At 33.7% G+C, this 20,618-nt stretch overlaps 1 protein-coding gene across 1 annotated transcript in view; it reads left to right on the top strand.

Annotated features, from left to right (window-relative positions):
* CUNH12orf40 (chromosome unknown C12orf40 homolog) overlaps positions 1–20,618 on the top strand; it is a 109,086-nt gene that overhangs the window by 2,557 nt on the left and 85,911 nt on the right. Inside the window, exons 2-3 of the mRNA XM_033222428.1 lie at positions 15,479–15,518; positions 18,344–18,482. Of these exons, the coding sequence (XP_033078319.1) occupies positions 15,479–15,518; positions 18,344–18,482 (179 nt within the window). The remainder of the gene's footprint in view (positions 1–15,478; positions 15,519–18,343; positions 18,483–20,618) is intronic.

The following is a 20,618-nucleotide window of genomic DNA, read 5'->3' as shown; positions in this document are numbered from 1 at the left end:
GAACCTATGAGAGAAAGAAGAGATTAAAATTAGGTAAATCACTGTAATAATAGATATTTAAATAGGACTTAATATTGTCGCAAGCACTGTTTTAAGTGCTTCTTATTCATTTGCTCTTAAGAATGCTATGATTTATATACAAATATTATTCCCATTCTACTGATGGGGAAGCTGAAGCACAGTTAATTAATGTTAAGTGACTGGAGTAGAGTCACCCAGCTAGTGAATGACAGAGTTAGGATTTGAGCCCAATGTGCTTACTCTCCATGCTATGCTCTATAGAAAGATGAGTGCCACAAATAAAGTAAATAAAAGTATCACGAAAAAGGGCTGTGGAAATTCAGAGAAAGAAGAAACAGGAAGTTACCCTAAGCCTTGAAGGACAGAAATAGTGCACAGAGCAAGCACCAAAGGGAAACAATCAAGCTCTGGTTCTTAAAATTAAAATGAAGGTGAAATAAATAATTTATCAAATTGGAGACCTAGGTTTCAGCAAGCCTTCTTAGGAAAGGGAAAGATGAGTTGCAATGGAAGGTATTAAAGAACTTGAAAAATGTTAGTTTGTGATACTAGGTGAGTCTGCATTAAGACACTTAAATGGTTAATAAAGGGCTCTCTGTATACTTTTTCTCAAGTGAATGAATGAAGCAAATCTATGTTTTAATAATAGCAACCAGATTACTTACACTAATTTGAAGTAGATTGTTCTTGTATATTATAGAAACCTGGTAATTATTGAGTTTAATTGCAGAATCATTTGATAGGAATATCTTTACAGTTTTATAGTTGCAAAGATCTTTATAGCTTTTCTTGTAAAAACCAAACTGGGCATTTGACCTTTTGCTGCTCTTCAATTTAGGGACTTTACCAGTCGTACATAAAATGTCGTTTTGTAAAGGAAAGAGCCGGTGATTGGGGAAGAAATAAGCTTCCCTTATTTTCCTTTTTTAGTTGCTTACTTAGTTTGGCTTTAGTGTTTTGTTTTTTGGCCATCTTTGCAAGATATCATAACAGTGCATTTCAAACCAAGGTCTCATTGAGGGCAAAGAAATTGATCTAAGAAATTAATTTACATGTATATGATAGTAGTTCCCAAACTACTGTCTCTTTGAGACTTGATAATCAATTATAATAGCAAGTTTTTCAATTTAATAGACTCTTTTTTCTTTTGTTCTGAAGTTATATCCTTGTTACATTTTTTGATACTATAATGCCCCCTTTTATTTTTAATCCTTTTTTGACAAAATTAAAATATCAATCTATTGTCAGTCCCACCAGTTAAATTTTTTTTTTTTTTTTTTTACTTATCTGGGAATTAGTGACCTACACCTCTCACATTTATTTCATATTTGCTACAAGTCACCCCGAGACCGTGTATTTTTCTAATCAGATTGAAGTGCACATTTGAGAGACAACATATGTAAGCACTGATTTGTTTTTAATTTTGAAAAGATTGTTTTATTTTCTTGTTTATTAATGACTCGTTTCACCAAATTCATACTTACTTCAGGTATGAAGGTGGTAGTAAGAAAGGAGGAAGATAACATATAACCAGACTTTGGTCCTCAAAATCTATTCAGAATCAGATCGGTTATAGATCTATAAATATACCACTATATATGCAGTATAAGATTTTTTTAAATTAGGGAGTTTATTTTTATAATTCAGATTGGAGAATGCAATCAATGTCATAAGAAAGACCTAGCCAAAGTTCTTTAGGTGAGGGAGAGGTTACCATTTGTAAATGTAGGCCTAGACCTAGTTCATCTAAGCAAAATATTATTGAGTGCTGTGTACCAAGCACTGTGCCAGGTGTAAGTACAACGTAACTGAAATTTAGTCTTTTTCTATAAGGTTTTAGTGTATTGGGGAAGAAAAGTATGGTTTGCCATTAAGTTAGAAAATATTTAATGTCAGAGGCCAAAATAGGATATACAAAATAGATAATGTGAACCATAGTAGAACATAGGATAGGTTTAGCTGAGAGTTTGGCTACTCAGAGGCAAGGACAATAGAAGGTTTGATGGAGAAAAACAAAAAACAAAAGCATTACCTAAATAGTTGGAGATAATGTCTGCATATGTCTGCTTGATGGTGAGTTTGTAGGCTAGACAAAGACGTTGAAAATTTATGTTATTGAGGAGTCATTCAAATTCAGAAGTCACATAGTGAAAATGGTGTCTTATGACGATTAGTTTGTGGTGTTAGTGGTATTTAGGTTGGAATATAGTGGGGAGAGACTCCAAAATAGTGATACCAGTTAGGATTCTGGTAGGAAAAAAATGTAATACTATTTTTCCATTTTCAGATATAACTTTATTCTTGAAACTCAATCCACACAAGTCCTAATTTGTTTTGTACGGATCACAGGCTGTGTAAATCTTGGTTAATTATTAAGTTTTTCCATACAGGAGCAGATCCAGGTTGTGCAGAGCCCTGTTTGTGGAAAAAGAATACAAAATTGTGACTACAAAATTAGATACAGGGCCTTGGAAGGGGCACATTCAGGTGAAGGACCATGAAGCTTAAGCTTAATTAGCGTTACAGTAAACTAGCCTCTGTCTCTATGCTTCTTTATGTTTCTTTCTTCATGTGTTAAATGTGGGTAGTGCTTAAATGTACCACGAACATCATCCTAGTTTGCCTGAAATGATCAAGGTTTATACCTGTGGTCCTAGTAGCATGCCCAGTTTAGCATTTGTCTCAGAGTGTTTGTTTTTTTAACTAAATATAAACTACCATTAATAGTTCTGTTAAAATGAGCCCAGATAGAATCAATGAACATTCTTTTTTTTTTTAATCCTCTGCCTGGTTCTATTAGTGTGTGAGCCATATGTGCAGTGAAGAGAGTTCTCACTTTAACATCAGGTTAAATCTGGAAGACATCCGGTGGTAATCCAGCTCTCTTTTCCTGATATTTTCCAAATGGAAATTAACAAACAACTCCTTTTAAAGATTGCATGATGGGCCCTTGCTCATAAAATGGAAGTGTGCTGGGACATGAGCAGCTAGAGACAACTAACTTGCTAGGTAGGGTGGGGGAAGTATTTATTGCTGCTGTCTCTACTGGCCACTTAGTGTACCAGCTAGTTATATGAATGCAAGCTAAAGTCTCAGATTTGTATAGCTCTTATGCTTGGGTTGGGGTCAATAGGAGATGTGGGGAATTTTAGATTAGGAGTAAATGAAATGTTTTTAGAGAATAGAGGCTTATCAGGCCTGTCAAGATACAAAGAATAGTGTGAAGGCTGTTGCTACAGTGGGTTTGTCAACAACTGTTTTTCTCATTGTTTGATAATGCTTTTGCAGTAAATCTTTTTGGGAGCAGAGAGCTCAAATAAAGGAAAAGTTAATGTATGATGAAAATTTGACTACTGATACTTTGTTTTTCAAGGATGTTGGTGATGAACCTGTAAATCGTGCACAAAATGTTTGCCAATATTTAGCATTCCCATGGTTATGTTACTGACCACATGAAACTCTGAAGACACAAATCTACTGAAAAAGCATCAGAATTTACTTTCAAATTCAGTAGTTATTTTTGAGGAGATTATACCTGCAGATAACAATTTAACATATATAACTGTGGAAGGCCCAATTAATCTGTGAAGTATGAGTTTTCATTTACATCAAATGGCCTTTAAATTAATTCCACTTATTTTAATTTAATTTTTTCTTGTGTATTTTCAAAAATAAGAGTGATAGCTGTAAATGTGTCTTTTATTAGCAGAAATTCATAAACAGTTGAATGATGCCAATTTTATCAGTGTAATCAATGCCGCAAACAGAAAATAAGCTAATTCCAATAAGTTTTTCATCTAATTCATGTAATCAGAAAAATTTCTTAAAAGTTCTTTCTGTCAAAGGTGAAACATCCAATATTATCATTAATGCAATTGTGAATTTAGTTAAGTTTATCATTGAAGATAAAATTATTTCTGCAATATGGATACAAATTTTGTGGACCATAGTATAATGGTTAAAATGGAGTTCTTACTAAATTAAGTAACCTGTGAAGCTGAGATATACTTGTAATTGGTTGTGGTCGCATCAAAAGAAGTTTGATATTTTACCATATAGAAACTACAGTTGTCAAAAAACTTATGAATTATTCTATAGCTATTCAGTAATGTAACTGAACTATAGTATTTTGAGTAAAACTGATGTTGTATATAAAGGAATGCTTTAGTATGTTATAAGCTTCTTCTCTTTGCTTCTTTTCATTAATTGAATTTCATGAACACTTGAATCTTTGAATAATTATGTTATAAATTAATCTATGGGTCTTATAGTGTTAATGAACTTTTTTTTTTTTTTTTTTGAGGCTGAGTTTTGCTCTCGTTGCCCAGGCTGGAGTGCAATGGCGCGATCTCACCTCACTGCAACTTCCACCTCCCAGGTTCAAGCGATTAGCTTACCTCAGCCTCCTGAGTAGCTGCAGTTACAGGCACCTGCCACCATGCCCAGCTAATTTTTTGTGTTTTTAGTAGAGACGGGGTTTTGCCATATTGACCAGGCTGGTCTTAAACTCCTGATCTCAGGTGATCCACCCACCTCGGCTTCCCAGAGTGCTGGGATCACAGACGTGAGCCACTGTGCCCGGCCTATTGAACATTTTTATAAGCAGGTACTCTATACTTTGATGGCATTTTGTTCAAAAACAATTGGAAATTTTTATTTTAAACATTCCATGAATGGCCTGATCAAAAATTCAACTTTTGAAGCTCTTAGTAAATTATAATTATTGAAGATAAGGCTTTTAAAATTTAATTCTGCACAAGATTTAACTTTGAAAATATATTTTTGGTATTCAGATATATTGGCATATTGTGACTGGTACAAAGGTTTTGATGGAGTGCCTACTTTTAATTGGTTAATTTTTTTTTTTTTTGGAAGAACAGAATGCAATTGAAGGAGTCTACAGTTTTATAGCATCTAAATTTAGATAAATATTTAAAAGAATCAGATATTGCTGCTTATTTGTCAAGTTTTATCTTGTAAAAAATAAGGTATAAATGGAATGACAAAGAGTACTTGTGAAAATATTTGGACTAAATAACTTATATACAAACAAAAATTGGATAGTATCTTCCATTTGGCAAAATTTATACTGAGCTTAGCAGGTACTTCATTATCTGTAGAGAAAGTATTGTCTCAGTTAATGTGAATTATGCAGAGTGTTGATAGAAAGTTCAGCAGTTTTAAATTTGTTAACCAAATGCAATTTTAAACATTGCAGGCAGTTTTATGAAGATAATTTAAATATAAGGAATTAATACTGAAAAACTGCTTTCTTCTGCAAACTATGAGTAACACATTGTTAGAGACATATGCAGTTTAAGTAGTTGATGATAGCACATGTATACAATAAATATTTCTGCTAATACTTTTTGTTTAACCTTTTGGTAACTGATGTAAAGAACTGTTTTTGCTTTAATGTTCCCAGATTTACATATATATGTGTAAATATATATATATATATATAGTTTTAACTTACGAAATAAGTTTATTTTTATTTTTTATTTTTCGAGATGAAATATCTCTATGTTGCCCAGGCTGGAGTGCACTGGTGCCATCTTGACTCACTGCAACCTCTGACTCCCGGGTTCAAGTGATTCTCCTGCCTTAGCCTTCCGAGTAGCTGGGATTACAGGCACCCAACAACCATGCCCGGCTAATTTTTTGTATTTTTAGTAGAAACAGGGTTTCACCATATTGGCAAGACTGGTCTTGAATTCCTGACCTCAGGTGATCCTCCCACCTCGGCCTCCGAAAGTGCTGGGATTATAGGCATGAGCCACCGCACCCAGCCAAATAAGTTTATTTTTGAAATTCCTTTTTGTATAAAATATTTTAGAGATTGACAACATAATGAAACCAATATTTTTGTCCACAAATAACATTTTAAATGTATATATGTTTATATACACATATCTTTATATGTGTATGATACATGCATGTACATACATATACAGTTACATGTTGCTTAGTGACAGGGTTACATTCTGAGAAATGTACCATTAGACAATTTTGTTGTTGTGTAAACATCATAGACTGTGCCTACAGAAACCTAGGGGGTCTAGCCTACTACACACCTATGCTATATGGTATAGTCTTTTGCTCCTAAGCTACAAACCTATACAGCATGTTACTGTACTGAATATTGTCAGTAATTATAACACAACAGTAAGTGTTTATGTATCTAAACAAATCTTAATATAGAAAGGATGCGGTAAAAATACCATATAAAATATAAAAAATGGTACATCTATATAGGGTACTTACCATGAATGCAGCTTGCAGTACTGAAGTTGACCTGGGTGAATTAGTGAGTGAATGGTGAGTGAATGTGAAGCATTAGGACATTACTGTATACTACTGTAGACTTTATAAACACTATACCTTTAGGCTACACTAAATTTATTTTTAAAGATATTTTTCTTTCTTTAGTAATAAATTAACCTTAAGCTAATGGAACATATTTTACTTTATAAACTTTTAAATTCTTTTTGAGTCTTTCATAATAACACTTTGCTTAAAACACAAACACAGCTGTATGAGACTATATCCTTAGTGTGTACGATTTTTTTCTATTTTTAATTTCTTAAAACTTTTCAAAGTTTTTTATTAAAAGTGAAAACACAAATATACACATTAATCTAGGCTCACATGGTTAGGGATCATCAATCTCATTGTCTTCACCTCTACATCTTGTACCACAGGAAGGTCTTCAGGACAATAACATGAATGGAGCTGTCATTTCCTATGATAACAATGCCTTCTTCTAGAACACCTTCTGAAGGACCTGCCTGAGGCTGTTCTACAATTAATTTTTTTTTTTAATAAGCTGAAGGACTATATGCTAAAATAACAAGTATAGTAATAATAAATACATAAAACAGTAACACAGTCTTTTATCATCATTATCAAGTATTACGGGCTATACATAATTGTATGTGCTATACTTTTATACCACTTACAGTACAGTAGGTTTATTTATACCAGGATCACCACAACATGTTAGTAATGTTTGCTACCATGTTATGACAACTAGGCAATCACTAGATGATAGGAAGGTTTCAGCATCATTATACTCTTGTGGGACCACTGTAGTATAATATAAGTGGTCTGTCCTTGACCGAACCATCGTTATGCAGTGTGTGATTTTATTTACTCCTTGAAACTTAACTGTAAGCATTATAATAGTCTCAGTTCATTATCTACCCTTTTTCTTCTTGTCAACAGTTACATTTTAAAAGATTTATATTAAAAAGTTTTTTATGGTTCCATATGAACTTTAAAGTAGTTTTTTCCAATTCTGTGAAGAAAATCGGTGGTAGCTGAGGGGGATAGCATTGAATCTATAAATTACTTTGGGCAGTATTGCCATTTTCATGATATTGATTCTTCCTATGCAGGAGCTTGGAATGTTCTTCCATTTGTTTGTGTCCTCTTTTATTTCTTTGAGTAGTGGTTTGTAGTTCTTGAAGAGGTCCTTCATATCCCTTGTAAGTTGGATTCCTAGGTATTTTATTCTCTTTTTAGTAATTGTGAATGGGAGTTCACTCATTATTTGGCTGTTTGTCTGTTATTGGTGTATAGGAATGCTTGTGATTTTTGCACATTAATTTTGTATCCTGAGACTTTGCTGAAGTTGCTTATCAGCTTAAGGAGATTTTAGGCTGAGATGATTGGGTTTTCAGCTGGAGGCATCACGGTGCCTGACCTCAAACTATACTACAAGATTACAGTAACCAAAACAGCATAGTGCTGGTACCAAAACAGACATATAGACCAATGGAACAGAACAGAGACCTCAGAAATAACACCACACACATCTACAGCCATCTGATCTTTGACAAACCTGACAAAAACAAGCAATGGGGAAAGGATTCTCTATTTAATAGATGGTGCTGGGAAAACTGGCTAGCCATATGTAGAAAGCTGAAACTGGATCCCTTCCTTACACTGTATACAAAAATTAACTCCAGGTGGATTAAACACTTAAATGTAAGACCGAACAACATAAAAACCCTAGAAGAAAACCTAGGCAATACCATTCAGGACATAGTCATAGACAAAGACTTCATGACTAAAACACCAAAAGCAATGGCAACAAAAGCCAAAATAGACAAATGGGATCTAATTAAACTATGGAGCTTCTGCACAGCAAAAGTAACTATCAGCAGTGTAAAACAGGCAACCTACCAAATGGGAGAAAATTTTTGCAATCTACCCGTCAGACAAAGGGCTGATATCCAGAATCTAAACAAATGTACAAGAAAAAAAAAAAATAACAACCAAAAAACAACCCCATCAAAAAGTGGGCAAAGGAAATGAACAGACACTTCTCAAAAGAAGACATTTATGCAGCCAACAGACATGTGCAAAAATCCTCGTCATTACTGGTCATCAGAGAAATGAAAATCAAAACCACAATGAGATACCATCTCACACCAGTTAGAATGGCAATCATTAAAAAGTCAGGAAACAACAGATGCCGGGGAGGATTTGGAGAGACAGGAAACCTTTTACACTGTTAGTAGGAATGTAAATTAGTTCAACCATTGTGGAAGACAGTGGCGATTCCTCTAAGATCTAGAGCTAGAAATACATTTGACCCAGCCATCCCATTACTGGACATATACCCAAAAGATTATAAATAATTCTATGATAAAGACACATGCACATGTATGTTTATTGTGGCGCTATTCACAATAGGAAAGACTTGGAACCAACCCAAATGTCCATCAATGATAGACTGAATTAAGAAAATGTGGTACATATACACCACGGAATGCTATGCAGCCGTAGAAAAGGATGAGTTTATGTCCTTTGCAGGGACCTGGTTGAAACTGGAAACCATCGTTCTAAGCAAACTATCTCAAAAACAGAAAACCAAACACCACATGTTCTCACTCATAGGTGGGAGTTGAACAATGAGAGCACATGGACACAGGACAGGGAACATCACACACTGGGGCCTGTCTGTGGGTGAAGGGCTGGGGCAGGGATAGCATTGAGAGAAATACCTTATGTAGATGGCGAGTTGATGGGTGCAGCAAACCAACATGGCATGTATATAGCCGTGTAACCTGCACATTGTGCATATGTACCCTAGAACTTAAAGTATTAAAAAAGTTTGTTTTAGGGATGTAGAGGTTTTATGGTATTTATAATATTGCTTATTAAAATTCAAATCCATGTCTAGCTACTTGTAAGACTATCAGGAATGTTTGTGTGGAAATCTTACGAAGTTTGTAGCTATAAAATTAGTTGCTAAATTGCATCTAAGAACCAATTTAGTTATTTTGATGCAAATATGTTAAATGTTTCAAGACTATTTCTAAATTTTAGAGATAGTAGTAATGGAACTATGAGTATATTCATTTTTTTCTTCTTGAATTAATGATAATGCAAATAGCTTGAAATATACTTCTGTGTTGGAGTGTCATTTGCATTCTGAAATATCTTCCACTGTGTGACTCAGGAAATGGCTGCTCATGTTTATGATTACAGCTTATAGCTGTGGAACAGTGTTTTCTGTGTGAAAATACTGCAAGAATGTGGTCTCTGAGAACTTATTTTAATTAGGCTCTGTATTCTAAATATTAGATGAAGTTTTGCTTTATTGGTTTAACGTTTTTTTTTCCTTAATACCTTTCTTTGGTAATTCATACTTATGTGAAAACTTTTTCTTTTGCATTGTAAGAGAAGTTACTTAAAAGCCATAACATTCTAACATATATCATTACTATTCCGAACACATCAGGTCGACCTGCTTTAGTTTTGTGGAAAGCCAATGTAAGTACTTTTTCTAGGCTAGTTACTGTCTTGAATGTTAATAAGTCTATCAGCTAAACAATTTTAGATTTTGATGTTTTAGGTTAATATTAATTTCAGTGTGACACAAACCATAAAACACTGTTTTTCATTTGCTAATTATTGGTCTATTAATTTTATTTAAATTTTCCACTTTTCATCAAATTTAATACATTGTTATAAGAGCTTAACAGTCTGGAGCAGTTTCTTTTGCATGGCACGATGCACCTAAGAAAACAAACTGATCAAGAAACTAAAAAGCAAAACAAAACAAAGGAAGCAAAAAAGAACAAGTTAATACTGACAGTGTATGGGGTTTATATGACACTCATAGTTTTTAATTCCGAATACAGTTTTAATAGCTCCTGCATACTCCATGTAAAATGTACATGTTAGAGTTTTTTAAAACATTTCTTTGGCAACGTTATTGCATTTGTGTCTTTTTCATTTTTTTTTTTTTTAAAGGAAGTATTTCTTTAGCAGTTTCCTTTAAACCTGTCCTTACTAGAAGGAATAGCAAGGAGCAGAAATGCCCTGATGCGTTTTTGTAATTAGCATGGTTGTTTTTCCCTCTCCCTCTACTCCTTTTTTCTCATTTCTCTTTCTCTTCCCTTCTCCCTCCCTTCTCTCCTTTAACCCCTTTATACTTTTTTTGTTTTTAAATTTTTTTCTTTCTTAGCAAAGAATAATGTAACAAATAAATAATGTAACATAACAAATATTTATGTTACCACTATCTAGAATAGATAACTATGAAGAGGTTATGACCTACCAATTTTCTTTTAAGTAGAAAATGATTTTGAATCAATGCGTATTATAATGACAACTAATATTCATTTCAAACTTTCATTGAAAGAGATGATTGTACATATTTCTTTAAAAATTCATTTTCCAGAATAACGTAGTAATTACTGTTTACAAAAGACGAACCTCATTCCCACTTTCTAGCTCACTCCCAATCCGCTAGTAATTTAAATTTCAAGACAAAAATTGGAGAAACACATATTTTAGTTTGGTTGAGTGTTGTAGTACATAAGTCGAAGAATGTAAAACCACACTGAAAGCTAAGTAGGGGCATGCTATGAAAGTCATATCCCTAAATGATGATCAGAGGTGTGTTTTAAAGCAGTTACTTATGTAGTAAAATATATTGGAGAACATCTGCATAAAATCAAAGAGACCCTTTACAATGTAATTATGACAGTTGACTACATACATAATACTGCAGTAGTCAATGTGGAATGCTTTTAGCAATGACTGCTAGGGATTCATTGGCAAGTCCTTTTAATTATAATTTATTTTTGTTATATATACAGTTCCAGCTAGTTTCCCCTACCACTTAGGGAATATAGTCTCTTATCACTGTTGTCTTATTTTTATATTGGCCTAAGCAAACCACAAGAAGCAACTATTAAGCAACTATTAAGAAGTACATATATCCTGACATAACCAAATAAAAATGACTTTTGGATCATTACCTATTTTCATTTTACTGTAGCAGTGTAGTAGACATTTGTGTTCTTTGGCATACCAGTATCTGAGGCTCCTGTTTATGTGTGATATATCTGTCTACCACCTTAGGAGTTTTGGTGATAGGTACAGGCCACCTTCCTCTATAGTAAAGCTGAAAACAACAACAACAACAACAACAACAAATAAACAAGCCTAGATACTTGTTTCCCAGTCTGTTTTGCAGCTAGTGAATGGGTACATGATCTAAGCTCAATTTTGGTGCTCTTGTCTTGTACTTTGAATCAAGAGTTAGTGAACCAAGAAAATAGGGACTGCAGTTCATGTTTTTGTAGTAGGCAGTTGTAGGAGCTGCAGCAGGATTGAATTTTCAGGGACAAGGATGCCAGGGGAAGTGCTGTCCAGGAGTTGAAATGGTATAGTCAGCAGTATCCAGTATTCACCAGTGCTAGCAGTGGTATCCTTATGAGACTAATTGTTGCATTATTTTGGCCATATTCCCAAAACTGCCTAAACTTCCTTGCTCTTGCCATTTGACAAGCATGCCTTCTCAGCAGGTCTGTTTGGCTATCAATTTTTCTTTTAATAAATTTATTTTCTGTTTGAATCAGCCAAATATACTTTCTGTTGCTTATAAGAATTCTGACTGACGCGCTCTTCTTCTTTAGTGCAAATAATTGAGAGTGACTGTATTCGGGAAAATATTTAGTTTATGTGGACATACCATTCTATTAGTTACAGTGATAGCCTTAATACTCTAAAATATTCTGTTTAAGAAATGACCGTTGACATATATGTCAGAATCCTTTTTCATTTTCACTGCAGTCTAGTGATTGCTAGGCTGATGTAGATATTGGTCTTAACTTCCTAATTTTTTTCTTAGGCACATGGGGATGGGCATTAAGTAGTATGTAGCATTTGGTGATAGCCATGAATGTCCTAGATAAGAGAAAATCAGCCTGGAATAAAATCACACAATGCATATATATAGGAAGACCGTATTTATTTTGATTTCTTAGTTTTGCTGAGCTCTATAACATGGAAACTGCTTATACAATAAACATTTATTTTTGTTAACTCTTTTTAGTCTGGATTGTGTAATATTGCCAGCTCTATTATACTTTTTATATTTCTGAACTTTGAAAAGTCACTTTACTTTCTGTGCATAAGCTTTGCAAGTTGTAAAATGATGGAGAATAAACTAATTTCTCAGGTCCTCCTTAGTCTTAGCAAATAAGTCAGTAAAATGAAAATTTTTAAAATTTTTCTGTGTAAAGTTTGAATGGCAGCAGTACACTTATGATGCTGCATGCAGCAGAATATATAGGGTTCTTTGCTCAATGAGTTCAGATGGTCAATTAAGACATAGCTAATGAGTCAGCTGGATTCTAATGAGTCTACCCTGAATGTGCCTGATCTCAGAAATTAAGTAGGGTTGGGCCTGGTTAGTTTTTGCATGGGGGAACGAAGTTAATGGGAAGTATTTAAGAACACATTCAATAAGTTGCAAAGTCTGGGGTATTCAGTAATTGTCACTGGTAAAGTTTATGAAAATCACTGGGAAAAATGAACAACTTTGTATATTCTCAGTTGATATACTTGAAAGGCAGTTTTGGCTAAGAACTCCAATATCAGACACCCTGGATTTGAATTCTGACTCTACCACTTATAAGCTTGGGGAAGTTACTTAACCTGTCTTTGCCTTAGTTTCCTCATCAGTAAAGTGGGTACAGAAATAGAACCTACCTTACAGAGTTGCCATGGAATTAAATGAGCTTATACATGTAAAGTGTCTGAAGTATCTAGAATGGTGAAAGATATATGGTACTTAGTATTGGCGATGATTATTTTGATATTAGATATTATATAGTTAAGAGACAGTGTCATTTTACTTATTTTTACATAAATCTTGAATTTGAGGCCATAGTGTTATGCATGTCTAAAAGTTATGTAAATCTGGTAATATTGTCGTGAATATTTTATAGTGTTCCACTGTTATTAATAGAACAAATATAACCATTAAATACTGCACTCTCATTGGTATTCAGTGCTGTATTTGGCTCAAGGATTATCAATACAAAGCACATCTAGAACTACTAGTTTTTTTTTTTTTTTTTTAAAGAAGATGCTACTGTCTGCATTTTTGTGTTTCCCCCAAGTTCATATGTTAAAATCCTGACTCCCAAGGTGATGGTATTAGGAGGGGGTGGCTCTGGAAGGTGATTGGGTCACAAGGGCAGTGTCTTCATGATTCAGATTCATACCCTTGTGAAAGAGGTTGCATAGAGCTAGCTCACCCGTTTTACTAAATAAGGATACTGCAAAAAAGTGTCATCTATAAACCAGAAAGTGGGCCCTCACCAGACGTCAAATCTGTTGGTGCCTTGATCTTGGACTCCCTAGCCGCTAGAACTGTGAGGAATAAATTTCTCTTCTTGGTATGCTCCCTGGCTTTATGGTAGTTTGTTATAGCAGCCTGAACAGATTAAGACATAGATATGAGATTTCAAGTAAATACAGCTGATATATTAATGTAACTGATGTTGCTCTAGCAATACACTTGACATTTCCTTAGATCCCAAGTAGATTTCAACTTCCTCTCTATTCTCTGTTGATTTAGGTAGAATGTTGAAATACAAAGAAAAAGAAGAATGTTCTCTACATCCTCTCCAGCACCTGTTGTTTCCTGACTTTTGAATGATTGCCATTCTAACTGGTGTGAGATGGTATCTCATTGTGGTTTTGATTTGCATCTCTCTGATGGCCAGTGATGATGAGCATTTTTTCATGTGTCTGTTGGCTGTATGAATGTCTTCTTTTGAGAAATGTCTGTTCATATCCTTTGCCCACTTTTTGATGGGGTTGTTTGTTTTTTTCTTGTAAATTTGTTTGAGTTCTTTGTAGATTCTGGATATTAGCCCTTTGTCAGATGAGTAGATTGCAAAAATTTTCTCCCATTCTGTAGGTTGCCTGTTTACTCTGATGGTAGTTTCTTTTGCTGTGCAGAAGCTCTTTAGTTTAATTAGATCCCATTTGTCAATTTTGGCTTTTATTGCCGTTGCTTTTGGTGTTTTAGACATGAAGTCCTTGCCCATGCCTGTGTCCTGAATGGTACTACATAGGAACACTTTGACACTGTTGGTGGGATTGTAAACTAGTTCAACCATTATGGAAAACAGTATGGCGATTCCTCAAGGATCTAGAACTAGATGTACCATATGACCCAGCCATCCCACTAGTGGGTATATACCCAAAGGATTATAAATCATGCTGCTACAAAGACACATGCACACGTATGTTTATTGCGGCACTATTCACAATAGCAAAGACTTGGAATCAACCCAAATGTCCATCTGTGACAGACTGGATTAAGAAAATGTGGCACATATACACCATGGAATATTATGCAGCCATCAAAAAGGATGAGTTTGCGTCCTTTGTAGGGACATGGATGCAGCTGGAAACCATCATTCTTAGCAAACTATCACAAGAACAGAAAACCAAACACCGCATGTTCTCACTCATAGGTGGGAACTGAACAATGAGATCACTTGGCCTCGGGGAGGGGAACATCACACATCGGGGCCTATCATGGGGAGGGGGAGGGATTGCATTGGGAGTTATACCTGATATAAATGACGAATTGGTGGGTGCTGACGAGTTGATGGGTGCAGCACACCAACATGGCACAAGTATACCTATGTAACAAACCTGCACGTTATGCACATGTACCCTAGAACTTAAAGTATAATAATAAAAAAAAAATAAAAAATAAAAAAATAAAAAGAATCCATCAAAAAAAAAAAAAAGAAAAAAAGAAGAATGTTGACCAAGAATATTGCTATCAGATAAGAATGTTTCAGGGATATATTCTTTCCAATGCATTTTTTTTTTTTTTTTTTTTGCTTATCTTAGCATTGGAATTCAGATTTATTTTATACTTAATTATTCATCATCAGTATGCAGTTTTTTTAAATTAGATCTTGGATTTCCTATCTAAGAAAATTTTGCGAAACATCATACTGTAAATACTTTAAGAATATTTTTATAGTTTCTTTTCAGAAAAAAATGCAATGATACTACACTTTTAGATTTTAACTCTAAATCTTCTATTAAGCTAAACTGGCAATTGTCTTAAAGGTCATTTCTTTAATCACTCTATATTTTATTCTGCTTCCTTTTTCAGGTCCAGGGTTCTGATCAAGCAGGAAAGGAGAAAGCAAAAGGTAAAGAAAAAAATGTTTTTATTTTTGTCAGTCTGATGAGAACAATGACCTTGAAGTGTTTTTCTACCACCAATACATTCACCTAAGTGAAACTGGAGGCCATCTTCCTTTGTTCTTCTACATCCTTGTTGATAGCTTAATTAGCCATGCATTTTGCTCAGTCAGAGATTAAAGATCATTGTTGATTCCTGCTGTCCTTCTAGTTCCAAAATGTATCCCAAATCTGACCACTTCTCACTACCTGAGTATTGGTATTATAATTTAAATAATCATTTATTACCTAATAAATGATGAATAGTAATGGTGTCATAGCTTGTGTACTACTTCCATTTAGTTTGTCTTTATTTTTTTATTACACTGATTGCATTCCATAGTAAGGTTGAGCATGTATATACCTTACAACTGAGCAAAGAAACTCTTGTACATGTGCCCTTTTGGATATGTACAAGATTTGCTTGAGTCATTGTTATGCTGAAATAGCAAACAGAGAGAGAGAGAAGGAGAAAGAAGACAGGCAAAGGGAAGGAAGGAGAGGGAAAGAGAACTGCCCCAACATCCATTAGCAGTAGAATAGTAGAATGGTTAAACAAACTATGGCATATCCAAGTAATAGCATAGCAGTGAAAATGTATAAGCTGCATATAATTAATGCAGATGAATCTCAAATACACAATGTTGAGCAAAAGAAGAAACTCACAGAATATAAGCAGTAAGATTCCTTTATATAAAGTTCTAAAACAGAAAAAAAAACCAATAATGTTAATATGATCAAAGGTAGTAAAGTTTAAAGAAAACGGAGTGATATTATAAAAGCAGGATAGTGACCGTCTCTGTTTTCTTTTCCTTCCCAAGCTATCCCCTTTTATATTGTATCTCATTCATTTCTCAGTCATCTTGCTAACATCAACAATGAACTTTATGTTGTTCAATTGAAAGGATATTTGTCAGTCCAATTCATTTTATTATGTTGTCATCTCCTACACAGTTTGCCATTCCTTTCATCTTGAAACAAATTCTTCTGTTCTTTCTTTGGTACATTCTCCAGATTTTATTTCTGTCTCTCTGGTTGTTCCTTTTTAATGACTGTTTTCAAGTTAAAATTTGATTACTTGGTTTCTGAAAGTTTTCTTATTCTTTTCAAATTGTTTTCTAGTTGTTTTTACCAAGTGAGACTTGACAAAAAAATTGAGCTTAGTCTTGTCCAGTGAATCAATTAGTTACATACTTCTGTTCTTTCTTGGAACAGGTATTAGATGCTATCATGATGGCTAGAGAATATGGGACAGACTTCTTCAACATATTTCCTGGAATAAAGGCTTAGTCCCTTTGACAGTCTTTGTGGTGTTCTTCCTTATTCCTGGAACCTTACATTCCTACCCTCTTTGGATAGCTTGACTCATCTATCTATCTTAGAACCCATTTCCTAAGAAACCTTCCTTGTCCTCCTCCCTTCCCTGTACCCACCCTACCCCCAAACAATAATTTACATACCTTTCCTAGGATTTGATACCATCCCCAGTCACAGTCAGTTGTATTTATTTGTGTCATCATCTCCCTCACTATGGTCTTATCCACCACAAAGTACAGTGCCTTTGTACTTTGTACAGATGAACTAACAAGTTCTTAATTCCAGGACACAATCAATTATAAGATCTAGCAATGACTGAGTTATTGTTTCAAGGGGGAAAAATATTTACATCCTGAAGATCCTGTTATTTCATTGCTTAACCATAGTGTAGTCTTTAAAAATACATTTTAGTCTAATTTGGGGTTCCAGATCACTCAAATGAAATGTGAACAAATCCTTTTATCTATTATTTATTTTGTAAAACAAGACATTTACTTTTTTTGTGTGATCATTAGCAGGTCTCTTATAGTTCTTACAAGATTTTTACAAACTTAAAAGTTATAATTAACAATATTCTGAGATGTTACTGTGCAAGAGCCTCAACTTCTTGAAAATAAATATGATATATAACCTCTTCAGATTATGCCTTGCACTAAATATTTTGCCATCTTGGCTTTTTCTCATTTCTGACAATTTCACATTTATAATTACATTTATAGCATTATATTATGAGTTATGTAATGGAAGAGAAGTTATAATGAGTTATAATGGAAGAGAAGATGTTTTCACAGTGTCTTAATATCTAGCACATAATAGTGGCTTGATAAATAAATATTAAATAGTTAATTTTTATTTAAATGAATTAATTATGTAACCTGAAATAAAAAGAATGGCAATAAGAAAGAATAATAATTCAAACAGAAAGAAAATAAAAAATGGATAAAGTGATAATTATGTGCAAGTCTGGTTAAAAAACAAACATCTAGGAGTCCTGGAGGGATAACAAATAAATGAAATTGGCTTTGGTTGCAGATTAATTTGCACATAGCTTTTTTTTTCTTCATTTCTGTTGACTTTCAGTGGCACTCAGCTGTGCATATTTTTAAGGTTTTCTATATCTGCAGAATAGCATACTTTGTAGAAAAACAAGATTTTGGCCTGTCAGAATTGTTGTTCTGTTACTAGATTTTTTAAACTTTCTATATACAGATAATTTCTAATCTTTTGATTTCAGAGAATAGCTTTATAGCATTCTGTTTTAAAGGTTATGCTTAAGATCATAAAAGGCTGTGAAATTTAGTCTTTAGGCAAACTGCAAGTTATGATTAATTGTAATTTATTTGTAAACATATAAAGATGTCACAAAATATAAAAAATATCAAGTCAATGCCTTAATAACAGGATTGCTTTTTATTATTTATAATTCTGTTTAAAACCACATATTTGCTGCATTATTTTTAATTTTTAATTATTTTAGGAATATTTTGAAAAACACAGGTTAAAATCAAAAATGAAATCACTCGGAGTTTTATCTCCTGTCAAAAATTCTGCTGTCAGCTTAGACATTCTTAACCTATATATGGTAAATCAGATATCTTGCAAGAAGAAAATCCCTGGTAAGTCATTCCAATTGCATTCTGTTTTGAACTTGATGTAATCATAATAATGTTTAGCCTTCTCATTAGTTTGTAATTTTAGAGCTCAAAGCGTGTGGAAAATTAATTTTAAAATTTGGTTGCTCTCTTAAATTAGATGCCTAGTTAATATCTGCTTAAAATGTTTTGTTGCTTAATCCATTTATTTTTTTTTATGTTGTGTATATGTTATATAAAACTATTTATTAGGTGTCATTAAACTTATTATAGTACAGTAGTTATATTATTCTATACAGGTAGGGAGTTACCAAAGTTTAGCTAGAGAGCAGGAATAAATGTTAATACATGTCAACAAATTAACTATTCTTTATATTTAGAGGATAGGTATGAAAGGAAGATCTGGAAACATTTTTGCCTCAATGACTAGTTTCCTATGTCATCACTTGAATTATTTATTATACTTTACTGGGATGTTAATCATAGCAGTCTAATACTGCAAAATAAAGTCCATTTTGTCATATATTTTGATTCTTCAAGTAAATAAAAAGCTTAATTAGAGTATATTTTTCCTCTCTCAGAGGAACTTGTGTATGATATTTAAGTTTTAAAACAACTGCTAAAAATGAGAGCATAAAAGTAAGACAATTTATCAGGAAGGGATAGAAATTCATCAGAGTATTGTTAATATTTCCTCATTTCCTTTCTCTGTCATTTTTTTCCTCCCTCCATAGATAACAGTTTACACAAGTAAATTTAGTTATACTCTAGAAGGAATAAATACATTGTTCATGGACTTTGAGAATAAAACTTTTTGTTGTAAATCTCTTTGATGTATTTACCTTTATTTATTCCCAGTTGTAGGGTAATACAAATATATTTCCTCATCCATTGCTAGGTTTATGGCTAAAGCTTCAATAACAAAAGACAGATTAACAGGATAAAAACATACAGATTTATTTAGTAAGTTTTATGTGACACAAGATTTACCTTTATTTATTCCCAGTTGTAGGGTAATACAAATATATTTCCTCATCCATTGCTAGGTTTATGGCTAAAGCTTCAATAACAAAAGACAGATTAACAGGATAAAAACATACAGATTTATTTAGTAAGTTTTATGTGACACAAGAGCCTTGATAAGAAAGTTAATATCTTAAGATTGGAAGAAATGGCTAAACTTGTATATTTTTCTTGTCAGGTTTGATGAAAAAGTGGAGAAGTATGATTGGATTTTTAAAAGAATGATCTAATAGTAATAAACTAAGGAGGATCTTAGCAAGACCTCTTTGCTCAGGTTCTTCTTTGTGACCCTGTGTCTTCAGAGATAGGGATATTATTTTCTTCCAAGTATAACCAGGGCACCTCTCAAATGAGGGTTTTATGACCTGCTTCAGGGGGAAGCTGAGAGTAACCTTCTTGCTTCTGCTGTTTTCTTAAATAGCAGGACGTCTTATTTGGGGATAATGTCCTGAACCCCTGCACTTTCTTTTCATTTATTTCTTCAGCATATTTTTAATGAGTACCCACTGTAAGTACTCTGTTGGGTGCTGAGGATAAAACAGAAAGCAAACTTTATTAGTCAGGACTTATGGCTGCAAATGACAGAAATTCAAAACAGGTATCTTTTACTCCTTTAACAGGAAGAGTGATGGTGCAGTGGGCCTCAGAGACGACTCGAAACAGGGACTTGAATACTATCAAGATTCTTTATCACTTCAATCACTAACTTTATTTTTTCAGACTGTCTTCATCATTGAGGCTCGAAACATGGCCTTAAGAACTAATATTACTCACCTCCTCTAGTTTTGCCATCAAGGAAATACTGAGAATTGTTTATCTGGTCCCACATTTTAAAATTCCACTGTAAGAATGTTGCCTTGTGCTACTGGTACCAATCTCACAGTGAAACAATTTCATTTATAACTAGCAGAATGGGATGCTATTATTGGTTCACCTTTAGTCAGATGGCTACTGCCAAATCACATATTTTATCCAGAGAGGCAAGAGTTTTATTTTGTTTTGTTTTTAAAGACAGGGTTTCATTGTGTTGCCCAAGCTGGTCTTGAACTCTTGGCCTCAAGCAATCCTCCAACTGCAGCCTCCTTAGTAACTGGGATTACAGGCATGAGCCACTGTGCCTGGCTTGAGGCAGGGTTT

Source organism: Trachypithecus francoisi, unplaced genomic scaffold (genome assembly GCF_009764315.1).
Source record: "Trachypithecus francoisi isolate TF-2019V2 unplaced genomic scaffold, Tfra_2.0 Lachesis_group11, whole genome shotgun sequence".
NCBI classification, from domain to species: domain Eukaryota; kingdom Metazoa; phylum Chordata; class Mammalia; order Primates; family Cercopithecidae; genus Trachypithecus; species Trachypithecus francoisi.
Note: the sequence above shows the minus strand (reverse complement) of the source record. Positions and strands in the feature narration are given on the sequence as shown.